The 19,557-nt window shown below is 59.2% G+C and overlaps 1 protein-coding gene across 2 annotated transcripts in view; it reads left to right on the forward strand.

Annotated features, from left to right (window-relative positions):
- CSNK1G2 (casein kinase 1 gamma 2) overlaps nt 1-17,940 on the forward strand; it is a 40,994-nt gene extending 23,054 nt beyond the window's left edge. The window contains exons 2-13 of one of the 2 annotated variants that reach the window (XM_054291129.1): nt 3,257-3,753; nt 9,851-9,891; nt 10,382-10,451; nt 10,770-10,918; nt 11,741-11,975; nt 12,157-12,242; nt 12,593-12,677; nt 12,759-12,907; nt 13,259-13,342; nt 14,789-14,893; nt 16,479-16,585; nt 16,987-17,940. In XM_054291129.1, coding sequence (XP_054147104.1) covers nt 3,567-3,753; nt 9,851-9,891; nt 10,382-10,451; nt 10,770-10,918; nt 11,741-11,975; nt 12,157-12,242; nt 12,593-12,677; nt 12,759-12,907; nt 13,259-13,342; nt 14,789-14,893; nt 16,479-16,585; nt 16,987-17,041 — 1,353 coding nt within the window. In that variant the 5' untranslated portion in view covers nt 3,257-3,566 and the 3' untranslated portion in view covers nt 17,042-17,940. The remainder of the gene's footprint in view (nt 1-3,256; nt 3,754-9,850; nt 9,892-10,381; nt 10,452-10,769; nt 10,919-11,740; nt 11,976-12,156; nt 12,243-12,592; nt 12,678-12,758; nt 12,908-13,258; nt 13,343-14,788; nt 14,894-16,478; nt 16,586-16,986) is intronic. The other variant, XM_054291130.1, reaches the window with a different exon arrangement.
- Nucleotides 17,941-19,557: the final 1,617 nt, after the last annotated feature.

Genomic DNA, 19,557 nt, shown 5'->3' on the forward strand with positions numbered 1-19,557 from the left:
CATGCTGCTGCTGCCTGGGGAGGATGGGCCAGGTCTGGGTCCCTGTTGCCTGTCCAAAGGCTGCTGTGTTTTAACAAACACAGGGGGTTTTTTTGCCCTGGAGCAGTGGGAGTCCTGGGATTTTACCAAAAGTTTCTGTTTCTAATTAGGTTGTTCTCAATTTTAAAGGCCAGTGATCCTTTTATGGCACAGGGTGGAAAACCTGAGCAGTCACTGACACTGCACAGACGTGGGTCTTGCTTTTGTCCTGAGGTCCAGGGAGCCACTGTGTCTCCTCAGCACTCCTGGGATGAGAAAATCAATTCCTCCCAGCCCTTGGCTCGTCCATGGGGGACCTTGGCTCATCCACGGGGGAGGCTGGTGGGCAGAGTGTGAGGGAGCATCAGTGCCCTGACTCACAAGGATTTGGTTTAGGGACTTCCTGCTGCTCTGCTTGGGAAAGGGGCAATTGCAGCCTGGCAGTCCCAGCACGGGGGGCTGGGCTGTGGCCTCTGGGTGTGAATCTGGCCCAGCTGCCTGAAATTGGAGTTTGGAGCTGGGCCCCTCCAGGAGAGCTCCTGAGGCTCCGCAGGCAGGACCAGAGCTGCTCCTTGTGTTTGTCAGGGCTGGGAAAGGGCAGCACAGTCTCCCTTGTGCTCACAGGAAACAGGATTGAATTTTTCCCTTCTGCCTCACTTCATTGTCTGAAATTCCCTTGCAGAGCTGGCCCATAACTCTTCAAAGAAAATAATCCCAAGCGCCGGGGCTGGAGCTCCCCAAGCTCTGGCTGGCGGCCGCCTGACTCTGTGCAAACAGTCTGGGCCTGGGATCCCCTGGGACTGAGCATAAAGCTCGGATTGAGAAGGAAAACAGGTTATGGAGCTGCAGCAGGGCTGTGCATCACCAGCTGCTCCCCTTGTGGCTGGGAAAGCAGCTCCCTGAATGCCAAGGTGTGAGCTGCCTGCTCGGGGAGGCTGTGAGGGAACAGTTTGGTGTCCTGAGGGGGTGGGACAGGCATGAGGGGGTGGAACAGGCATGAGGGGGTGGGACAGGCATGAGGGGGTGGGACAGGCATGAGGGGGGGGACAGGCATGAGGAGGTCGCCAGGGCAGCCCCAAGTGCTGAACCCGGAGCGGAAACCATCGGGGCAGTGAAGAATGAGCAGGATGTCACGTGTGGGCCCAGCGTGCTCGGGGCTGGGGCAGAACAAAGCTCAGGGAAGCCCTTGCTCCTGCCGCTCCCAGCGCGCTTCCTGCTGGCACGGACACGCTCTGGGGGAAGGGAGCAGCAGGGCAGCAGCCAGCACGGGGCTGCCCAGCTTTGGGAGCCATGGAGGGCTCCCCGTGCCTCAGTTTCCCTCGTGCAGCAGGATGGTGTCTGTTGTTGGTGTGTTGTGGCCTCAGACAGCCAGGCTGTTGTGCTCTAGGGATGCTCCAGGGGTGGTGGATGGGGGCAGGAGGGGGCTCCCATGGTGTATGAAAGCCTTATTCTGCTGTGCTTGAGCAGGCAGGTCCCACAAGTGGCACCCCAGCACTCTGTGCCTTTGGAGCAGCTCTGGTCCCTCCTGGGGAGCAGTGGCAGTGTGCCAGGGTGCTGAGGAGAGGGAGGATTTGGCGTCAGCCCCCCTCAGGGGCTGTCCTGCCCCTGGACCCTTACACAGCCAGTGCTTCCCCCTGCTGAGCTCTGGCTTTGGTGTCTTTTTCCCTGGGTTGTTCTTAGAGCTCCCACGTTTCCCTCTGTGTACCCTTGAGCATGAGAAGCTTTTTTTTTTTTAATTTTATTTTTTGTTATTAATAGCTATTGAGAGCCAATAAAAAGTTTTACGGGGTTTGGCCCAGCCTCAGAGCTCGCAGTGTGTTCATTTCCTGGAGCTGGAGGGGGGGATTGTTTGGATAACCCAGGGGGTCAGCAGGAGTCTGTGGTGGCCCTGGGAGCTCTTGGGAGCTTTCAGTGGTGTCACAGGGGCTGGAGAGGAGCAGAGAGAGGTGGGGAGGGAGCAGAGTAAAGGATGGCAAGGGTCAAGCTGGGAGCAAAACCAGAGCAAGGGAGAAAAGGAGGTGTGGGTATCTCATGTGCCCAGATCCTGTTTGATCCCTTCTGTCCATGTTTAGTTTCCTGACTGTCTTTTCTGCCTCCTTGTGAGAAGGAACCCAGCCTGACCTCCCCAGTGCAGGGAGGGAGAGCACAGATCCCTCCTGGGCACCTGGCTCCTCGAGGAGCACAGAGCAGCTCCATGGTTCTTTTCATCCCAGTCTTGTGTCCAGGAGGACTCAAGGCTTTGGTTGGCCTTGATGTTGGGCTACTGGGTGATGTTGGGCTTGCACAGGGATGTGTGTGGAGCCAGTGCCATGGAATCATGGAGTAGTTTGTGTTGGGGGAACCTTTAAAGGTCACCTCATCCAGCCACAAGCAGGGCTGTGCACACAAGAAGGAGCTCCCTGGTTTGGGGGCTGAGCTGATTGCTGCCTGTGGAGGGGAACCCAGATAACCCCACCAGCAGCTTGGGGGCTTTCCAGCAGTCTCATGGGAGCACACAAGGCAGGCAAGGTGCTGCACCCTGAGCAAACAAGCTGCCATGAGCATCATTTGTTCTGGCCAGTGTCACAGCCAAGGGGCCTCGCTCCCAGCTTTGCAATGAAAATCAAGGTTGGTTGATGAGAGCAGAGGAGGAGGCAGTGGGATGTTAGCAGGTTCCTGTTTGCCAAGTGGGTGTTTCCCCAGCCCAGGTGGGCTGTTGAGGGTGCCCTGAGCGTGGCTGTTCCCCAGGAACCGTGTCCTGGGCAGGGCTGCTGGCACAGGATCCTGGCCCCTGCCCCTGGATCCACAGGGACCCTCCCAGCCAGGTGAAATCAGTTTCACTCCATGGGCAGCCCCACAATGCTGGGTTCACTGTGTCCCCTGCTCCTGGGGGCTCCCAGAGTCCCTGGCTGGTGTCTCTGAATGCTTCCAGGAGCTGCCAGCAGCCCTTCCCCATGGGGACAGTTCTGTCCCCACATCACTCCTGGCTGGCTCCAGCATGGAGCCACTCATCAACCATTTCACCTCCAGCTGACCAAGCTTTTTAAATTCATTTGTTTATTTAAACCAACATCTCAGGCATGGGGCACTCTGGGAGCTGATGTTTATCCCAGCTTCTCCCACCCCTCAACTGCAGCACTGTCACTGCTGTAGGAATTACCTGACTGCAGGGAAGGTGCTGGAGGGACTCTGAGGAGCCCAGAGCCCTCTGTTACCCTCTGCCTTCTCATCCTGATTTCGTGCCTCTCTCTTTGCACAGCTGGGACGCCAAGGAGCTGCGCTGGGAGGACCCTGTGTGCAGGATGTTCTCTCCACCAAAGACCTCCCTGTGAGCGGCGATGATGCCAGTCCTGGCAGGACCTTGGGAAGCACTGACATTGCAGTAGCCCAGCAGCCCTGGACGGCCTCTTGCCCCTGGTTCTCCAGCCCCCACCCTCCCAGCGCTCCCCGGGATGCTGTATTAACCAAGAGGAACCCTGCTTGTGTCCTCCTCACCCTTCCATTTTCGGCAGCTCTGGGATTTGTATGGCAGCAGCGTAACCGTGGAGAGGCCGGGGTATCACAAACTTATGGATTTTGATAAGAGAGGAGGGAAAGGGGAGCTGGAGGAAGGTAAAAGAATGTCCAAGACAGGTGGAGGAAGGAGTGGTCATGGAGGCCGGGGTGCTGGAACCAACTCGGGAGTCTTAATGGTGGGTCCCAACTTCCGCGTCGGCAAGAAGATTGGATGCGGCAATTTCGGGGAGCTCCGTCTAGGTGAGAAGGGTCATGTCTGTCCTCACTGTACCTCACTGTACCCACTCCTGCCAGGACTGCCCTGGCATCCTCCTCCTGCACCAGCCTGTGGCCATGGGCACAGTGGCGCTGACTGGGCACACAGAGTGGAAGCGTTGCCCCTGTTCTGTTCCTCTTCCTCCATTTGTATTTGATCTACCAAGGCCCATCCCAGCCCAAAGGACTCATTGCAGAGGTGTTTCCCATCTCCTCCCATGCCTGTTGCTCTCTGGGTCTGTCAGGGAGAGCACTGCAGGCTGGATCTGTCTGCTGTAAGCAGTGGTGGCCATGGAGATCTGGGTGTCCCCCAAATGCAGGAACACTGAGTGGGGAAGGATTCAGGAGATCCCACTGTGGGCTCACAAATCTCACCCCACTTGTGCTCTGGGTGTGCCTCGGGACAGGGGATGGAGCATGGGGGCCTGAGGGATGTTCACTCTGCTGGGACAAACATCTAGATTTTCCATTTGTGTTTTATCCTGGGTAAATTCTTCAGTTGTTGAAACTGGTTGTTTGAGAGACTCCTGAAATTCTGTGCAGGCCAGAGAAAGGGAGGAATAAAACCCAAGCATCTTCCATAGTCATTTTCCATTTTGAACCAAGTTTATCAGGAAACTCTTCATGCAAACTCCTGTTTGGAGGATTTGGAGGGGGAGATTGCTCCTCTCCCAGGACTGGGAATGTCCCTGGAGACTTTCAGCAAGCTGTTAACCCTTTGCTTGGCATCAGGCAGGGCCAGGCGCCTCTGTGCCAGCAGCACAGTCTGGATGTCTCCAGGAATGTGTGGGTGGAGTCCCTGCCAGCTTGGTGTGAGTGCTTTGGGAAGGGGCTTGTGCTCTGGGGAGAGGGAGGAGAGGCAGCCCCCAGAGCCTGGCACAGCCACAGCCTTGTTGCTCTGTGATATTTTAAGCAGCGCCTTCTCAAACCGAGCTCTGAACTAAACCTGCTCTGAGCTCTGAGCTAAACCTGCCCTGACCGTGGGCCTGGGGAGGAGCTGTGGCAGCCCTGGCTGGGGTGAGGTCAGTGCCCCCCTGCCTGTGTGGGGAGTTAATGTCAGCTCTGCCCTGTGTGACAGACTGCCTGGTGCCAGGCTCGCCCGTCCCCTCCCCGCGCTTCCCCGCTGTGTAATTGCAGAGCTGGGGAAACGCTCTGCTGGAAATGCAGCCCAGCAGTTCCCCTGCTCAGCTGTCTGTCCTGCTGTCATGAGGAGCTCTGAGCCTTCCTCCAGACCCAGGGCTTGTGGAAGGAGAGCTTACTGGGGGGTTTTGCTGCACCAGCTGCTCCTTTCATTTCCCTGGGTTGATCTGGCCACTCCTGCTGCCAGTGCCTCCCAGAGAGCCCTGAGTTGTGCAGGCTCCACCTGTGTCCTTGCACCTCCTTTTCCTTGCTTGCCACTGAGCATTCTGCAGTGGATCTGTGTTTCTGGGTGAGCTGGATCCTGGCAGGAGGCTGGGGCTGTGTTGCTTTGCTGTGCTCAGTGCTGAGGGTCACTGTGACCCCCCTGCCTTGGCCTCCCCCTCATTTTCAGTGAGGGGACACGAGTGTGACATGGATCTGAGCAATGTCTGTCAAACTGGCAGGGAGGTTGCTGCAGGGACCTGGGAGCAGTTGGGCTCAGTTTGCTCCTGGCTGCAGGGACAAGCAGCCAGCTCTCACTCCAGGGCTACACAGTGGTCGATTGTCACAGTGAGAGTTTGTCCTTGCCACCAGCAAGAGAAGCTTCCAGTCCCTCCACGTGGCTTTTCAGCTGTCACACCCTGCAGTGCCTGGCCATAACATGCCAGAGGCCTGAGCACGGGATCTCATCACCACAGCTATGTGGCTTCTCTCCTAAAATCACATCTCTCTTCCTTAGGTGTGCCTCCAGACTGCATCAGGGCTCAGGAATGCTTTCAGGATTTAGGGATTCCTCCAGCTGCACATGAATGGCAAGGGACCAGAGGGCTCCTGCTGTGAAGTGGTGGCATGAGCAGGGATGTTCCCCAGCTCTTGCTGGGCACTCAGATTTCCCTGGGAATAGAGAATTCAGTCCTCAAGGCTTTAGAGGCCAAACTGCAGCTCGGTATTTAAAAGCTCCCAGATCTTCTTTGGCCTTTTTGCTCTCATGAAAAAGGCCACAAAATCTTGAAAAAATGTACCTGGAGGTGATCTTCCAGCTCCCAGTGGTGGGGAGGGAGGAAGGGGACATTGTCTTCCCCAAAAAGGGACCACATTGCCTTATTTCTGCACCCCACCAAGGGGCACGTGGTGATCTGTCCTTAGGGTGCTTCAGCCCAGCTGCCCCAGGGAGAGACAGATGTCCACCCATGTAGGAGGTGTCCAAAATCAAGTGATCTGTTTAAAGATAAAATCTAAAAAAACAATTGGCATCAGGCATTTGTGGCAAGCCAGAAGGGGAATGACGTGGGCAGGAGTTGTGGCTGCCAGGGCTGTGCATTTGGATCCTGCTTCTCCCTGTCCCTGCTGGCCTTGGCATCCTGGGCAGTGCAGGGACCTGGTGCCAGTCCCAGTCTGGCCCAGGCACAGCCAAATTCCCATCCCGGTGCCCAGGCACAGCCAAATTCCCACCCTGGTGCCCAGGCACAGCCAAATTCCCATCTCAGTGCCCTGGCACAGCCAAATTCCCATTCCAGTGCCCAGGCACAGCCAAATTCCCATCCTGGTGCCCAGGCACAGCCAAATTCCCATCTCAGTGCCCTGGCACAGCCAAATTCCCATCCCAGTGCCCTGATACAGCCAAATTCCCACCCTGGTGCTCAGACACAGCCAAATTCCCATCCTGGTGCCCAAACACAGCCAAATTCCCATCCTGGTGCCCAGGCACAGCCACAAAGGTGCCCACCATGGGCACAGTGCTGTGCCGGGGGCAAGGGGCAGCCTCAGTGCTCACTTTTCCCCTCACAGCAAAGGGCTGGAGCGTGTCCAGAGACAGGAATGGGGCTGGGGAAGGGTCTGGAGCCCCAGGAGAGGCTGAGGGAGCTGGGAAGGGGCTCAGCCTGGAGCAGAGGAGGCTCAGGGGGGCCCTTGTGGCTCTGCACAGCTCCTGACAGGAGGGACAGCCCAGGAAACAGGGACAGGAGGAGAGGGAGCAGCCTCAGGCTGGGCCAGGGGAGGTTTAGATTGGAAATTGGGAAAATTTCTTCACTCACTGAAAGGTTTGTGAAGCGTTGGAACAGACTGCCCAGGGTAGGAGTGGAGTCACCACCCACAAAGTGTTCAAAAAGGTGTGAAAGTGGCACTTGGGGACATGGGCTAATGTGAACGTGGTGGTGCTGCTGGCTGATGGTCAGTGGTGATCTGAAAGGTCTTTTCCCACCTTAAAGCTGCTGTGATCCCGTGGCTCTGAGCTGCTGGGACGGGACCCAGCTGGGAGCCAGAGCTGAGCCCACTCCTCCTGACGTGCAGGAGCAGGTGCTGGGCTCTGCTGCCAAATCCTGGCCAGGGGCAGCACAGAGAGCCAGCTCCTGCTCTAAACACAGCCTGGCTGCCTGCTCCTGCCCTCAGCCTGTTCTGATCCCTCTCTGATCCTGCAGCTGCTGCCAGATGGATTTGGAGGCACCTCTGGCTGGGCAAAGGCCCCTGCAGTGCAAATATTTGCTTCCTGCCACCCATCTCACCACTTTTCTCTTTTATTTCCTTTCACAAGCACCTTTTGTGCTGCAAGTCCTGCCTGCTCCAGTCCTCCCAGGCACTCCCTGGGCTCTGGCACATTTTGGGTGTCAGAGTTGTGCCCTTGTGAGCACTGGGGCAGAGGGGATGGCTCCAGGAGCTGGAGTGGGGAATTCCCTGGCATGGGAGGATCCTCCCTCCTTGCTCTTTGCTTTTCTTTTCTCTTGGTTTATTAATCTCATGACGGTTCCCAGTCCCCAGTTCTGCTATTTGCACCTTTTTTAATTCGGAAAGGGGAAGCAGAGAGTGGTGATTTGACCATTCCATACCCTCTCTGCTCACATCTTGCCCATAAGCTGTGTCCAAGCCCCCCTAGGAAGGGCTGAACCAGGGGAATACCAAATTATTTGGACTCATTTTTGGGCTGGGAGAATTCTGCCAGCTCCAGAGCCTTGTTGCTGGTAGCTTTCTGTGTGGTGGGGACAGGACAGATGCCACTGCTGGGGATTCTCCTGCTGAGAATGCCTCCATCCCTGCTGAGTCCCTTTTGCAGTGTGCCTGTGGCAATTTTCCTGCCATGTTACATTTTTCCCCCTTCAAATCCTGCCTGACCTCAGGGAAAATCCAGCTGTGAGTTCTCTGATCCCACGTTCTGCCCTGAAGGCAGCAGTAATTGTTTTAGACTGCACTGTAGGGCCCTGTGGAGCCATGCACAGGTCTGGGGGTGTCCCACCTGCTCCCCAGGAAGTGTCAGTGTGTGATGGGACAAACCCCTGCATCTGCACACGCTGTGTTCACCAGACTTTCCTCTCTCCCTCCCTCCCAAATCCCTTCCTCCCTAATCTCTGTGAAGGGATTTGCTTTATGCAGCAGCAGACAGAGTGGCTTGGCAGAGGTCCCCAGGGATGGGAGAGGGTCAGGGGGGCAGCAGGATTGAGCCCCTCCTTGGCTGCAGAGCCCATCCCTGGGAGGAGCTGCTCCATTAATATCTCCCATTCATCCCTCTCCCATAATCCTGGCGCTCAGCAGCTGCCTCTGATGTCACCCAGCCAGGATTTATGGCTGCTTCAGGTGGAGAGCAGCCCTGGGAGCAGATGAAATCTTAGGCCAGGAGGAGCTTGTTCCCTGAGCAAATTGCTTGGAGAAAATCCGAGGAGACAGATGCAGCTCCATCAGATCCCCACATGGCAGCCTTGGGGATCCCTGCTGCCCTTAACCCCCTCCTGCCCAGGTCCCTGCAGGCACAGGGAGCACTCAGAGCTGTTCCTGCACCTTTAATCTTGGCCTTTGTGGGCCTGGGCAGAGATTGTGCTGCTGCTTCCCAGCTGTGTCCCCTTTTCCTGGTCTGGGGGGGGATGTGGAGGCACCCTGAGCTCAACCTTCCTGTGGTTATGGTGTGCAAAGTGCTGTGCAGGTGTGGAGCCCTCTGGGGGTGCTGTACAGGGTGCTGGGTGCCACAGCTGCTCCTTCACTCCTCAGTCCCCTCCCTGCAGCCTTCAGCTCCTTGTACACTCTGAGCCGTGCCATGGATCTGCTCCTGGCCTCTCCTGTGCCCTCCCTGCAGCCTTCAGCTCCTTGTACACTCTGAGCCGTGCCATGGATCTGCTCCTGCTTTCACCTGTGCCCTCCCTGCAGCCTTCAGCTCCTTGTACAGTCTGGGCTATGCCATGGATCTGCTCCTGGCCTCTCCTGTGCCCTCCCTGCAGCCTTCACCTCATTGTACAGTCTGGGCCATGCCATGGATCTGCTCCTGGCCTCTCCTGTGCCCTCCCTGCAGCCTTCACCTCATTGTACAGTCTGGGCTATACCATGGATCTGCTCCTTCACTCCCCTTGTTCTTCCTGCAGCCTTCAGCTCCTCGTGCAGTCTGGGCCATGCCATGGATCTGCTCCTGGCCTCTCCTGTGCCCTTGGGTGGGCAGGAGCATCCCCAGGGATGAGGTTCATTCACACACACATACACACAAGCTTGTGCCATTCCCAGGAGTGACCCCAGCCCTGGGGAACAGATTCCCACCTGCCTGTGGTGCCCTCAGAGCTCTGCCAGCTGTGCCAGTGCTCCTGGGTGTCTCTCCTCCCTGCCACCCTTTGCAGGGTCCCCCTGGCCATAACTCAGTGTCCCCCAGCTCTGGCCATCCCTCCATAGCCCCCTCCCCCTTTGGGAGCACCAAGTCTCAGCCTTGTCCCCTCCCTGCTGCTGCCCCCTCCCACCAGCCTTGGCTCCAGCCCCATTCCTCCCCATCCCAGAGGAATCCACACTCCCCACCTGGGGATAATTAGCAGGCATGTTGCAACTCCCCACAGTGGATTCTGCTGCTCCTCGTGCCTTGAGGCTCCTTCAGGTGTTGTGGGAGCTGCAGAACCTGTTCAGAGTGTTTGTGAGCCCAGGAGCCCTCAGGGACAGGGGTGGATGTGTGGTGGGGGTGATGCAGGATCTGCTTTTCATCTCCTTTTTGTGTCTCTCCCCGCAGGGAAGAATCTCTACACAAATGAATACGTAGCTATCAAATTGGTGAGTGGCTGTCAAAGCAGGGAGTTCCTCCGTGGTGGGGTGGGGGATGTTCCAGCCATTGGGAAGGAGCTTCTGCCCTTTCTCCCATGGCGTTGGGCTGGGATGTGATGGATGTGGTGGGAATTGATGGGAACCCACATCCCTGCAGGTGGAATGATCCAGGTCTGGGCAGGGAAGAGCTGAGTCTTGCTTCTCCCAGCCCTCAGCGTGGCCTGTGCTGTGCTCAGCCAGTGCCAGCAGCACAGAGGGTGGCCCCACTGGTACCTGATCCCATTAATGTTTTTCCCTCTCTGGATGAGATGATCTGGCTCCCACGTGGGCTGATTTTCTCTCATCATCCCCTGAGGCTTCATCTCCATTTTATACCACTTACTCCCAACCCCAAAAGCTCTCAGTCCAGCTCCTGCCAGTGTGTGAAAGATGTGTCTGACACCCAGACCCCCTGAACATCCTGCTTCCTACATAACTGTTCTCCTTTCTCTCCTCCAAGGAACCCATAAAATCCCGGGCCCCCCAGCTGCACCTGGAGTATCGGTTCTACAAACAGCTCGGCAATGCAGGTACGGGCTGGGCTGGGCTGGGCTGGGGGGCTGCTGGGAGAGAGGCTTCCCCTAAATGTGACTCTGCAACTTCACCCCCAGCTGGAGCTCCTGCCCATCTGCTCCACAGGGTTTCGCACAGATGCCTTGTCTCATCTTTGATCTCTTTTGATTTAGTTCTTTCCCCCCACCACCCCCTCAGCAGAGTCAGGGATGCAGATGGAGCTGCTCTGAGCAGAGCCAGGCTGGCTGTGCAGGGACATCCCCCCCTGCAGTGGCATGGCTGTGACAGCCTGGCCCTGCTGCAGCCCTGCACAGCCCCTGCTCCATCTCTTGCAGAAGGAATTCCTCAGGTTTACTACTTTGGCCCCTGTGGGAAGTACAACGCCATGGTGTTGGAGCTGCTCGGACCCAGCCTGGAAGATCTCTTTGATCTGTGTGATCGAACCTTCACGCTCAAAACTGTCCTGATGATTGCCATCCAGCTGGTGAGTGCAGCCCTGCACTGCTCCCCTGCAGCCCTGCACTGCTCCCCTGCAGCCCTGCACCTCCCCTGCAGCCCTGCATGGCTGCCCTGGTGAGCAGGGGGTGTGTGGGCACCATGGGCAGGCAGCATGGGCATGCCATGGGGAATAAGGGGAAGATGCTGGCACAACCCAACCTGGCTCACCCCATCCCTGCTGAGGGGGAGCTCTCCACCCTTCTCAGCCCCTCTCTGAGCCTTGACAAGCCTCTAAATGTGCCCAGAGCATCTCACTGTGTGCCTGTGCCCGTGTTCACAGGGCTCTGAGGATGAGGGAAGAGATGAGGATCTGACTCCATGTTTCAGAAGGCTTGATTTATTATTTTATTATATATATTATATTAAAACTATACTAAAAGAATAGAAGAAAGGATTTTGTCGGAAGGCTAGCCAAGAATAGCAATAGAAGGAATGAATAACAAAGGCTTGTGTCTCGGACAGAAAGTCTGAGCTAGCTGACTGTGATTTGCCATTAATTAGAAACAACTCTGTGAGACCAATCACAGATCTACTTGTTGCATTCTACAGCAGATAACCATTGTTTACATTTTGTTTTTGAGGCTTTTCAGCTTTTCAGGAGGAAAAATCCTAAGGAAAGGAGTTTTCATAAAAGATGTCTGTGACATGTGCCCAGGGTGCAGCTGGGCTGGGGCTGTGTCCCATGGTGGGAAGGAGCTGATGTGCCCATCCTTGGCTGAGGGGAGCAGGGGAGAGGTGCCCAGGGCAGGGGTGTGCAGGACACAGGGTGGGGGCTCTGCCGTGGCACTGACACCTCCTTGTGCCCCAGATCACACGGATGGAGTATGTGCACACCAAAAGCCTGATCTACAGAGATGTGAAGCCAGAGAACTTCCTGGTGGGGCGGCCGGGCAGCAAGCGGCAGCACACCATCCACATCATCGATTTTGGCCTGGCCAAAGAGTACATCGACCCCGAGACCAAAAAACACATCCCCTACCGAGAGCACAAGAGCCTGACAGGGACAGCACGTTACATGAGCATCAACACCCACCTGGGGAAAGGTGTGTGGCACAGGCAGCCAGCCCTGCCTCCTGCTGAAGGGAGGGACTGCAGGGCAGGGGTGGCAGAGGTGGGGATGGGCACAAGCTGCCTCTCCTGCTCTTCAGGGTGCTGCAGGATCTGGGGGCTGGACAGGGACAGTGGCTGGGGTGGGAACTGACCCATGTCTCTTTCTCCATGCAGAACAAAGCCGCAGGGACGACCTGGAAGCATTAGGGCACATGTTTATGTACTTCCTCCGTGGGAGCCTTCCTTGGCAAGGCCTCAAGGTAACTGCCAGCTCCTGCTGCCCCTGGGCATGGCTTCCTGTGGGTGTGGCTGTGCCCTGGCATGGGGAGGGGGAAGGTTTGGCCCCTGGGATGTTGGAGGGTTAGCACCCTGCCAGCTCTGAGCTCCACACCAGGCCCTTGCAGTGCTGTGCAGTCTCCCTGTGTCCCCACAGCTGCTCTCACAGTGGCTGTCCTGGAAACCCTGGCGTTTGTCCTGCATACCTGCCCAGGGGGGACTTTCCTGGGAAGGAGTTACCTGGGAAAGGGGGCCTAAAAAATCGCAGATGGTGAGATGGGTGACAGCCCAGGGCAGTGCTGGCCCCTGTGCTGACCCCCCTTGTCGCCACCAGGCTGACACACTAAAGGAGAGGTACCAGAAGATCGGTGACACCAAGAGAGCCACCCCAGTGGAGGTGCTCTGTGAGAACTTCCCAGGTGAGAGCTGTGCCCAGCCCAGCCCCTGCCCTGAGCCCCTGTGCTGTCCCCTGAGCCCCTCTGAGCCCCCTGTCCCCACAGAGGAGATGGCCACGTACCTGCGCTACGTGCGGCGCCTGGATTTCTTCGAGAAGCCCGACTACGACTACCTGAGGAAGCTCTTCACAGACTTGTTCGAGAGGAACGGTTACGTGTTCGACTACGAATACGACTGGGCAGGGAAACCTCTGGTGAGTGAGAGCCCAGGGCCTGGGGCACAGGGAGGGCACCCCAGGGAGCAGGGACAGCAGCCAGGGAGGAGGTGGCACTCAGCCATCCCTGCCACACACTGTGTCCAGCTCCATCCTCCTCACCAGTCACAGCTCCAGGGCTGTGACATGGGAATTTGAGGCTCTGAGCTCTTTCACTGCCATAGGTGCGTTCCTTGGGCTCAGTGCACCCAGATACCAAGCATGGCACTGCTGGGGCGGGGGTAGGGGCAGTGATCAAGCCCTGATTTCTGGGGGTTTTGCATGTTGGATCTGGCTGTGGGGTGCTGGGAGGGCTCTGTGCTGCACTGACATTGTCCTTTGTGTCCCCAGCCCACCCCCATTGGCACGATGCACAGCGAGGTGCAGGTGCAGCCCTCGAACAGAGACAAAGCACAGCCACACACCAAACACCAGGTGAGCAATGGCACAGCCTGCCTGGGGCAGGGGACCATGGGCTGGGCAGCTCCAGGGATGTGGAGCCCAGCAGGGATGGTTGGTGGCAGGGACTGGGACATGGCTTTCCCTCAGCGCTGTCTGTGGGAGGAGTTCCCTCCCACAGCTCGGGTCTGTGGCTCACTGGGCCAGGGCAGTGTCCCTGTGGCCTGGCAGGACAGGGAGGAGGCACTGTGGGGGCTGGAGTGTGGCTGGGGGGGGAGTGCCAGGCCTGGACATCAGCTGGGGAGGGGCAGGGTCCAGCCTGGGGTGTGGGGCAGGGCTTGGTGCAAGCTGAGCCACCTCTAAGGACACTGTCCCCATGGGGTGACTCGCTGCTGTGCTTGTGATGCCCTTCCATCGATGGGACAGTGACATGGGACAAGGGAGGGCAGGACTGGGGGGCAGCTTGGCAGCATTTTGCCCCACGCTGGGGCTGCCTTTGTTCTGGCAACAGGCAGGGCACAGGGTGCCCAGCCTGGGGCAGGGATCAGTGTGGGAAAGGGGCCAGGGGCTCAGAACTGCTCCAGTGCTGTGGCCTGTCGTGCCCTGGTGCAGGACATATGTCTCTGGCACTGCTGCCACTGAGAGCAAACCTCATGTGTTTCCAGCAGTCCGGTACAAACCCTTGTCCTCCCAAACCTCCTTGGGGGCAGAGCACCTGCAGAGGGGCTGGAGCAGGGGGTACAGCACTCTGTGCTACCCACACTGCTCCTGCCCAGCACAGGGAGCCTGGCAGAGCTTCCTTAGGGAGAGGAAAATGTCAAATCAATCACCTCTGTCTCATTTCTGGGAGCTCACTCCCAGCAAGGTCTGCTCTGTGCCCCCACCAAGGGAAATGCCATGGTGGACATCCCTCTCCAGAGCAGGGGGAAGAGCAAAGCACAGAGCTCCTGGAGCACGGGCGCAGTGTCCAGCCTGGGGACACAGGGTGTCCAAGCCCTGCCTGGGGACACAGGGTGTCCCCGCAGCTCTGGGGCCGTGCTGTGCTCACTCAGGAGGGTTTGGCCCAGCTGGTGCCACTCAGGCCCTGCTGAGCCCGAGCCCTGCGTCGTCCTGGGGATGCGGCGTCGCCTGGGCCTGGCTGCAGCTCCGGCTCTGCTGCCCCAGCCCGCTCCCAAACACGGCCCCAGCCCTGCTGGAGCTGGCCCTGCTCCAGGGGCTGCGTGGGGCTGGCCCTGGGGTGTGTGTGTGGGTGGCAGGGGGACACAGACCCCCGTTGTCACCGCAGGGACGGTGCTGCACGGTGCCCTCCGCAATCACCAACTCGAGCTGCTCCGGTCATGTTTTTGCTTTTGCATGTCTTATTTTCTCGACTCCCTTTGCCACTTTTCCCACCCGTTCCCTCCACTTCTCCCTTCTCTTCCCCATTCTCCCTCTTTTTCTTTTGTTTCTTTTCATTCTGTTCCTCCTGCCTGTCGCGAGCAGCCGCCCGAGGGGACGGAGGTGTGGGATCCTCAGGCCGGTGGGCAGCCTGCCGAGGAGCCTTTGGGAGCTCACCTGGCAGCCGGCAGGCTCGGGGGGTCCGTGCAGGTACATGAAACCTCCTGGGGCAGGGCGGGCACGGGAGGGAGCGGAGCCACCCTGGGCATCAGCCCCGCTCCCCCACCCCAGGGCTGCACATGCCAGGGTGCAGCAGGTTCTGCCTGTCCCTGTGGTGTGTTGGGATGATCACGGCTCGTAGATGAGGCTGGTGCTGCTTCCTGAGGGCTGCTGGGCTCCCTTGGTGCTGCCAGGGGGAGTTAGAGGTGGTTGGGGATGGATGGATGGATGGATGGATGGATGGATGGATGGATGGCAGGCAGGCACTCTGCAGCACAGCAGCTGGGTGGGCGTTGCTCTGCCCCCAGTGCCGCTCATCTGAGCAGGGACCTCCCTGCTCCTCCTTGACTGGAGCCCTGGCTCCCAGCCCTGCTTCTCCTCCCTTCCTGGGCACTCCTTGGCCATGTCCCTGCCGTGGCCCTGCCTCGGTTCTGTGCTGGCGCCGTCAGCCCCGTCCGTGCTCGCCGCCCTCGCCGCCTCCTGCCCGCTGCTGCTCAGCCCTGCCTGGGCCTGGGGGTGCCTCCCTCATGGATGGTGGCACATCCATGGCACATCCATGGCACATCCATGCTGGATCCCCTGGCTGGGCCTGCGCCGCTTCCTCTGTCTCTGCTTCCGTCCCCGCCGCTCTCGCTCGTTCCTGCTGCTCCACAGGGACTCTGCTGGTGCTCAGCCCCAGACCTGGGCACAGCTCCCGCTGTTGCCATCACAGGGCCGGGCACTCCGTGGTGCCAGGCAGGCCCGGGCACTCCGTGGGCCCAGCTCATGCTCTGCCTCGCTCCTCCTGTCCCTCATCCCCTTCCTCCTCCCCAGTCCTGCTCTGCAAACCCTCCTGCCATGTTCCGCCTGTGCCCGGCACTGCGGGGTGATGTGCAGGGGTCTCTGTGCTGGCGTCAGGGGCTGGAGCCTGACGTGTCCCTGCTGGCTGGGCACTGCCTGTGGGGTGGCAGCTCCTCCAGGGGGCTGGGCAAGGCCCAGGGTCCTCGCCGGGGCCGAGCAGCTTGGGGAGTGTTTGGCCTGTGCATCCCCAGGGAGCTCTGGCTTTGCCTGTGGGCAGCAGGCACAGGATGGTGATTCAGGCATCCCACAATTGCCTTGGTGGCCTGGATGTCCTCCTGGCCCTGGCACTGTGGCTGACCCTGCTGCCCTGGTGAGTGGGCAGGAGCTCAGGGATGCCTGAGCCCGCAGGGCAGGCACTGGGCTGAGTCTTGGTGCTGGGAAGCAGAAGTCGTGTCCAGATGCTCAGCTGTGGGAAGCGCTCCTTGGAGCTGTCAGCTTTGCCAGGCCCGGTCTGTCACCCACTCTGGAGCTGGCTGCCATCACGCCCCTCTCCTGGTGCAGGGTCCCAGGAGCTGGGATCCTTCCAGGGCTGTTCTGAGGGGCTCAGAGCTCTCTGTTGTGATGGGGCTCTTGGGCAGGGCTCAGCACCGAGGCCGAGCACTGCGGTCTGGGTGAGGGCACCGTCCTGCCACCAAGGGCAGAGCTGGGCGGTCTCCTGGGTGGCTCCTGTGCCCCTCAGGGAGGGAAAGGGCTGCAGACCCCTGGGCTGCCCCTGCTGACACTCATCTCTCCCCAGGTGATGAGCTCCACCAACGGAGAGCTGAACACAGATGACCCGACGGCAGGACATTCGAACGCCCCCATCACAGCCCCCACCGAGGTGGAGGTGACAGACGATACAAAGTAAGGCCCCAGCCCAGCTGTCCCCTGGCACCCCGTGAGAGGTGTCCCTGCAGGGCCACCACCACCCCAGCCCTTCCCATCTCGCCCTGCCCAAGGCTCCTGCACAGAGGGGCATGGATAGATCTGGGACTGCTCCTTCTCTGGAGTCCCTGCCTGGCCCTGGCTCGTGGCCTCGTGTGCCATGGTCAGTGTCACCCCCTGGTAAGTGCCATTTGCTGTGGCACATGTCACTTTTGCTGTCACTTGTGGTGCTCCCAGTCCACCCCTTCCGTGTACCAGGGGCACTTGGTGGAGCAGCTCTGCCCACGTGGGGCTCACCAGGGCACCGAGGCGTTTCTGTCCTCCCTGACCCCCGGGCTGCTGCTGCGCCCTCCGTGCTGACGGGTCCCCTCTGTCCCCAGGTGCTGCTGTTTCTTCAAGAGAAGGAAGAGGAAAACCACCAAGCGTCGCAAGTGAGCAGCCGGGCCCGGGCGGAGCGGCGAGCGCCGGCTCCTCTCGCTCTGGCCGTGGCTGGATCTCGCCCCGCGGAGCCCGCGGGCCCCGGGGCTGGACGGGGACGGGGGGGCCGGGCCGGACGGGCTCCCCCAGCGCCCCGCGCGCAGCTGGGGAGCGGGGCCTCCCCAAACTGCTTTGTCCTTTCCTCCGCCACTCGTGGCCGTTTACTCGAACCAAGCCCAACTTCGCTGAAGTTCCTGCGTCCGTCAAACAGAAAAAAAAGAAAAAGAGAAAAAACCCACGGCGTCACTTGCTTTGAGTTTATGACCGGTCTGAAATGGGGATCAACTACAGACTCTGACCCGTCGCTGTCAGAAGAAGACGAAGACAATTTCAAGAGCAGTGGGCTAAGGAGGAATATTTTTTTTTTCTGTTGCTTCTTTGTCTCTTAAGTTAATTTAAAGTGAGTCTCGGTGCAGAGTGCTGAGTCGTCAGTCTTTGACCGTCATCTTCAGTGTTACCGAATTCTGCTCTTCCTCCCGGCCCCGCCCCGCGTCCCCGCCGGGTCCCCTCGGTCAGTGGCGAGCGCCGGGCTCGGAGCGGGGAGAGCCGGGGCCGCGGGGGCGGGGAGAGGAAACGCGTTTACAGTTCATTTACGATGCACTTTTGCGAGCAATACAGGCGCCGTCCGGTCCCGCCGAGAGCAGGTCCGAGACTCCCAGGGGCTGGGGGACACAGGGACAGGGACGGCCGAGACCAAAGGGACCCATGAATGGCGGTGGCAAAGCAGGGAGGGGAAGCGAAGCAGCCTCGTCTCTGGTGCTGCCATGTCTTGGGGCTGGATGTTGGTGTGGGCAGGGCTTGATCGGCCTCTTGGTTTTACAGCCTGAGCCCCCCGAGGGGCCGGGGCTGGGGCCGGGCCGGGGTGGAGCGATGGAATCCCCACCAGGGCATCCCCGCGGGATCCTCCCGGCCTGTCCTGCGGCTGGGGAAATGCAGGTTTGGAACTGACCCACGGACACCCCCCGCACCCCCGCGTTCCTCGGCACCCCCAGGGCACTGCAGCTCCCCACGTGAATGACCCCGTGCGCTGTCGTGTGTATTGATCGTGACACTTTGGGGGGGGACACACACTTTATCTTTACCAAAACCCTGTTGTTCTGCCCCAACAGAAGGGGCTGAGGCTGTGCTGGGGGGGCGGGGGAGGGATGGGACCATCTGTGGCTGCTTTGAAACATTTGTCCAAACTGACCATCTCGGGTTGTGGAGGGGCTGGGGGGGGCGCGGGGTCTCCCACGGGGCCGTGCCCTCCCCACGGCCCCTCTCCATCCGAAATTCGGGATTGACCCCGGCTTTGGCTTGTCCGGGCTGCGGCCCCAGCTGCTGCCGCGTCCCCGGCCGCGGCGGGAAGGGGACGTGCAACGTTTGCCCTCGTGTCCCCAGCGAGGCGAACAAACGAATTTTTAAAATCGCCTTAAAATTTTCACTGGAAGTGGTCCCTTGGCAGCGCGTCGGCTCAGAGCAGCCCCGGCAGAGGCCGAAGAGGAGCCGCGGAGGGGAAGGGAAGGGAAGGGGAGGCGGCCCCGGGGTGTGCCCGGCCCTGTGCGCGCTCCCTCGGCCGCGGGGCCGGGCCCGAGCCCGGGGCTCTCTGTCCTTCCAGCGAGGAGTCCAAATACTGCGATTGTACGTGAGAGCGTTTGTTCCATTGCGAGTTTAGTTACTGCTTTAAAACCAAGTGTACAGATATGGCATTTCAATTTCTCTGATGCTTCCTGGAAGCCATAGAATTTAGGGGCTTTTTTTTAATAAAAACAAAAAAAAAAGAATAAAATAAAAAAAATCTTTAAAACCCAACACGTTTTTCTGTCCTTCATTGTGTGGCTCCCAAGGGTGAGGACACTGCCCAAGCACCCCCTTTTTGTTGGAGGCTCCCTCAGCAGTGGGTGGGAGCAGCCCCAGCCCCTCACAGGGGGGACCAGGAACCTTTCCTGGAGGAGCAGGAGGAAAATCTCGGGGGAAAAAGGTCAGAGAATGGCTCTGGGCAGTCCTGCAAAGCCCCTGAGTGAGGAAGGTGATGGTGCAGGAAGGTGATTCCCAGCTGAGCTCGGTGTTCCAGCAGGGAGCTGGGCTGGGCCGGGCTGGGCCGGGCCGGGCTGGGCTCCCCCTGCTCCGGGCACTGCAGGGTCCCCAGGCCCAGCTCCAGCACGATCTGGAGCCCTGGGAAGCTGCCCCTGGCCCCGGGGCTCACGTTCATCACGGCTCCAAGGGCTCCCTCGGGCAAAGGGCAGGGAGGGCTCTGGTGCCCCCATGGAGCTCAGTGACCGTGGGAGCTGTGCTGGGCACAGGAGCAGAGCCCGGCCCTCGTCCCTGCTCCAGCAGCCCCTAAAGTCTCTCCATGCTGGGAATCACTGGCCAGAGGATCTGCATTCCTCCCAAGCTGAGGCAGCTTTTAGTTCATTTAATTGTCAAAAACCTCCAATCCAGGTTTAAGAAATTCAGTCATAAAATGACATCACCCAGACCAGAGTGTGCCCACT

This window comes from Melozone crissalis, unplaced genomic scaffold (genome assembly GCF_028551555.1).
Source record: "Melozone crissalis strain CALT ecotype California unplaced genomic scaffold, PUWL_Pcris_2 ptg000088l_1, whole genome shotgun sequence".
NCBI lineage: Eukaryota > Metazoa > Chordata > Aves > Passeriformes > Passerellidae > Melozone > Melozone crissalis.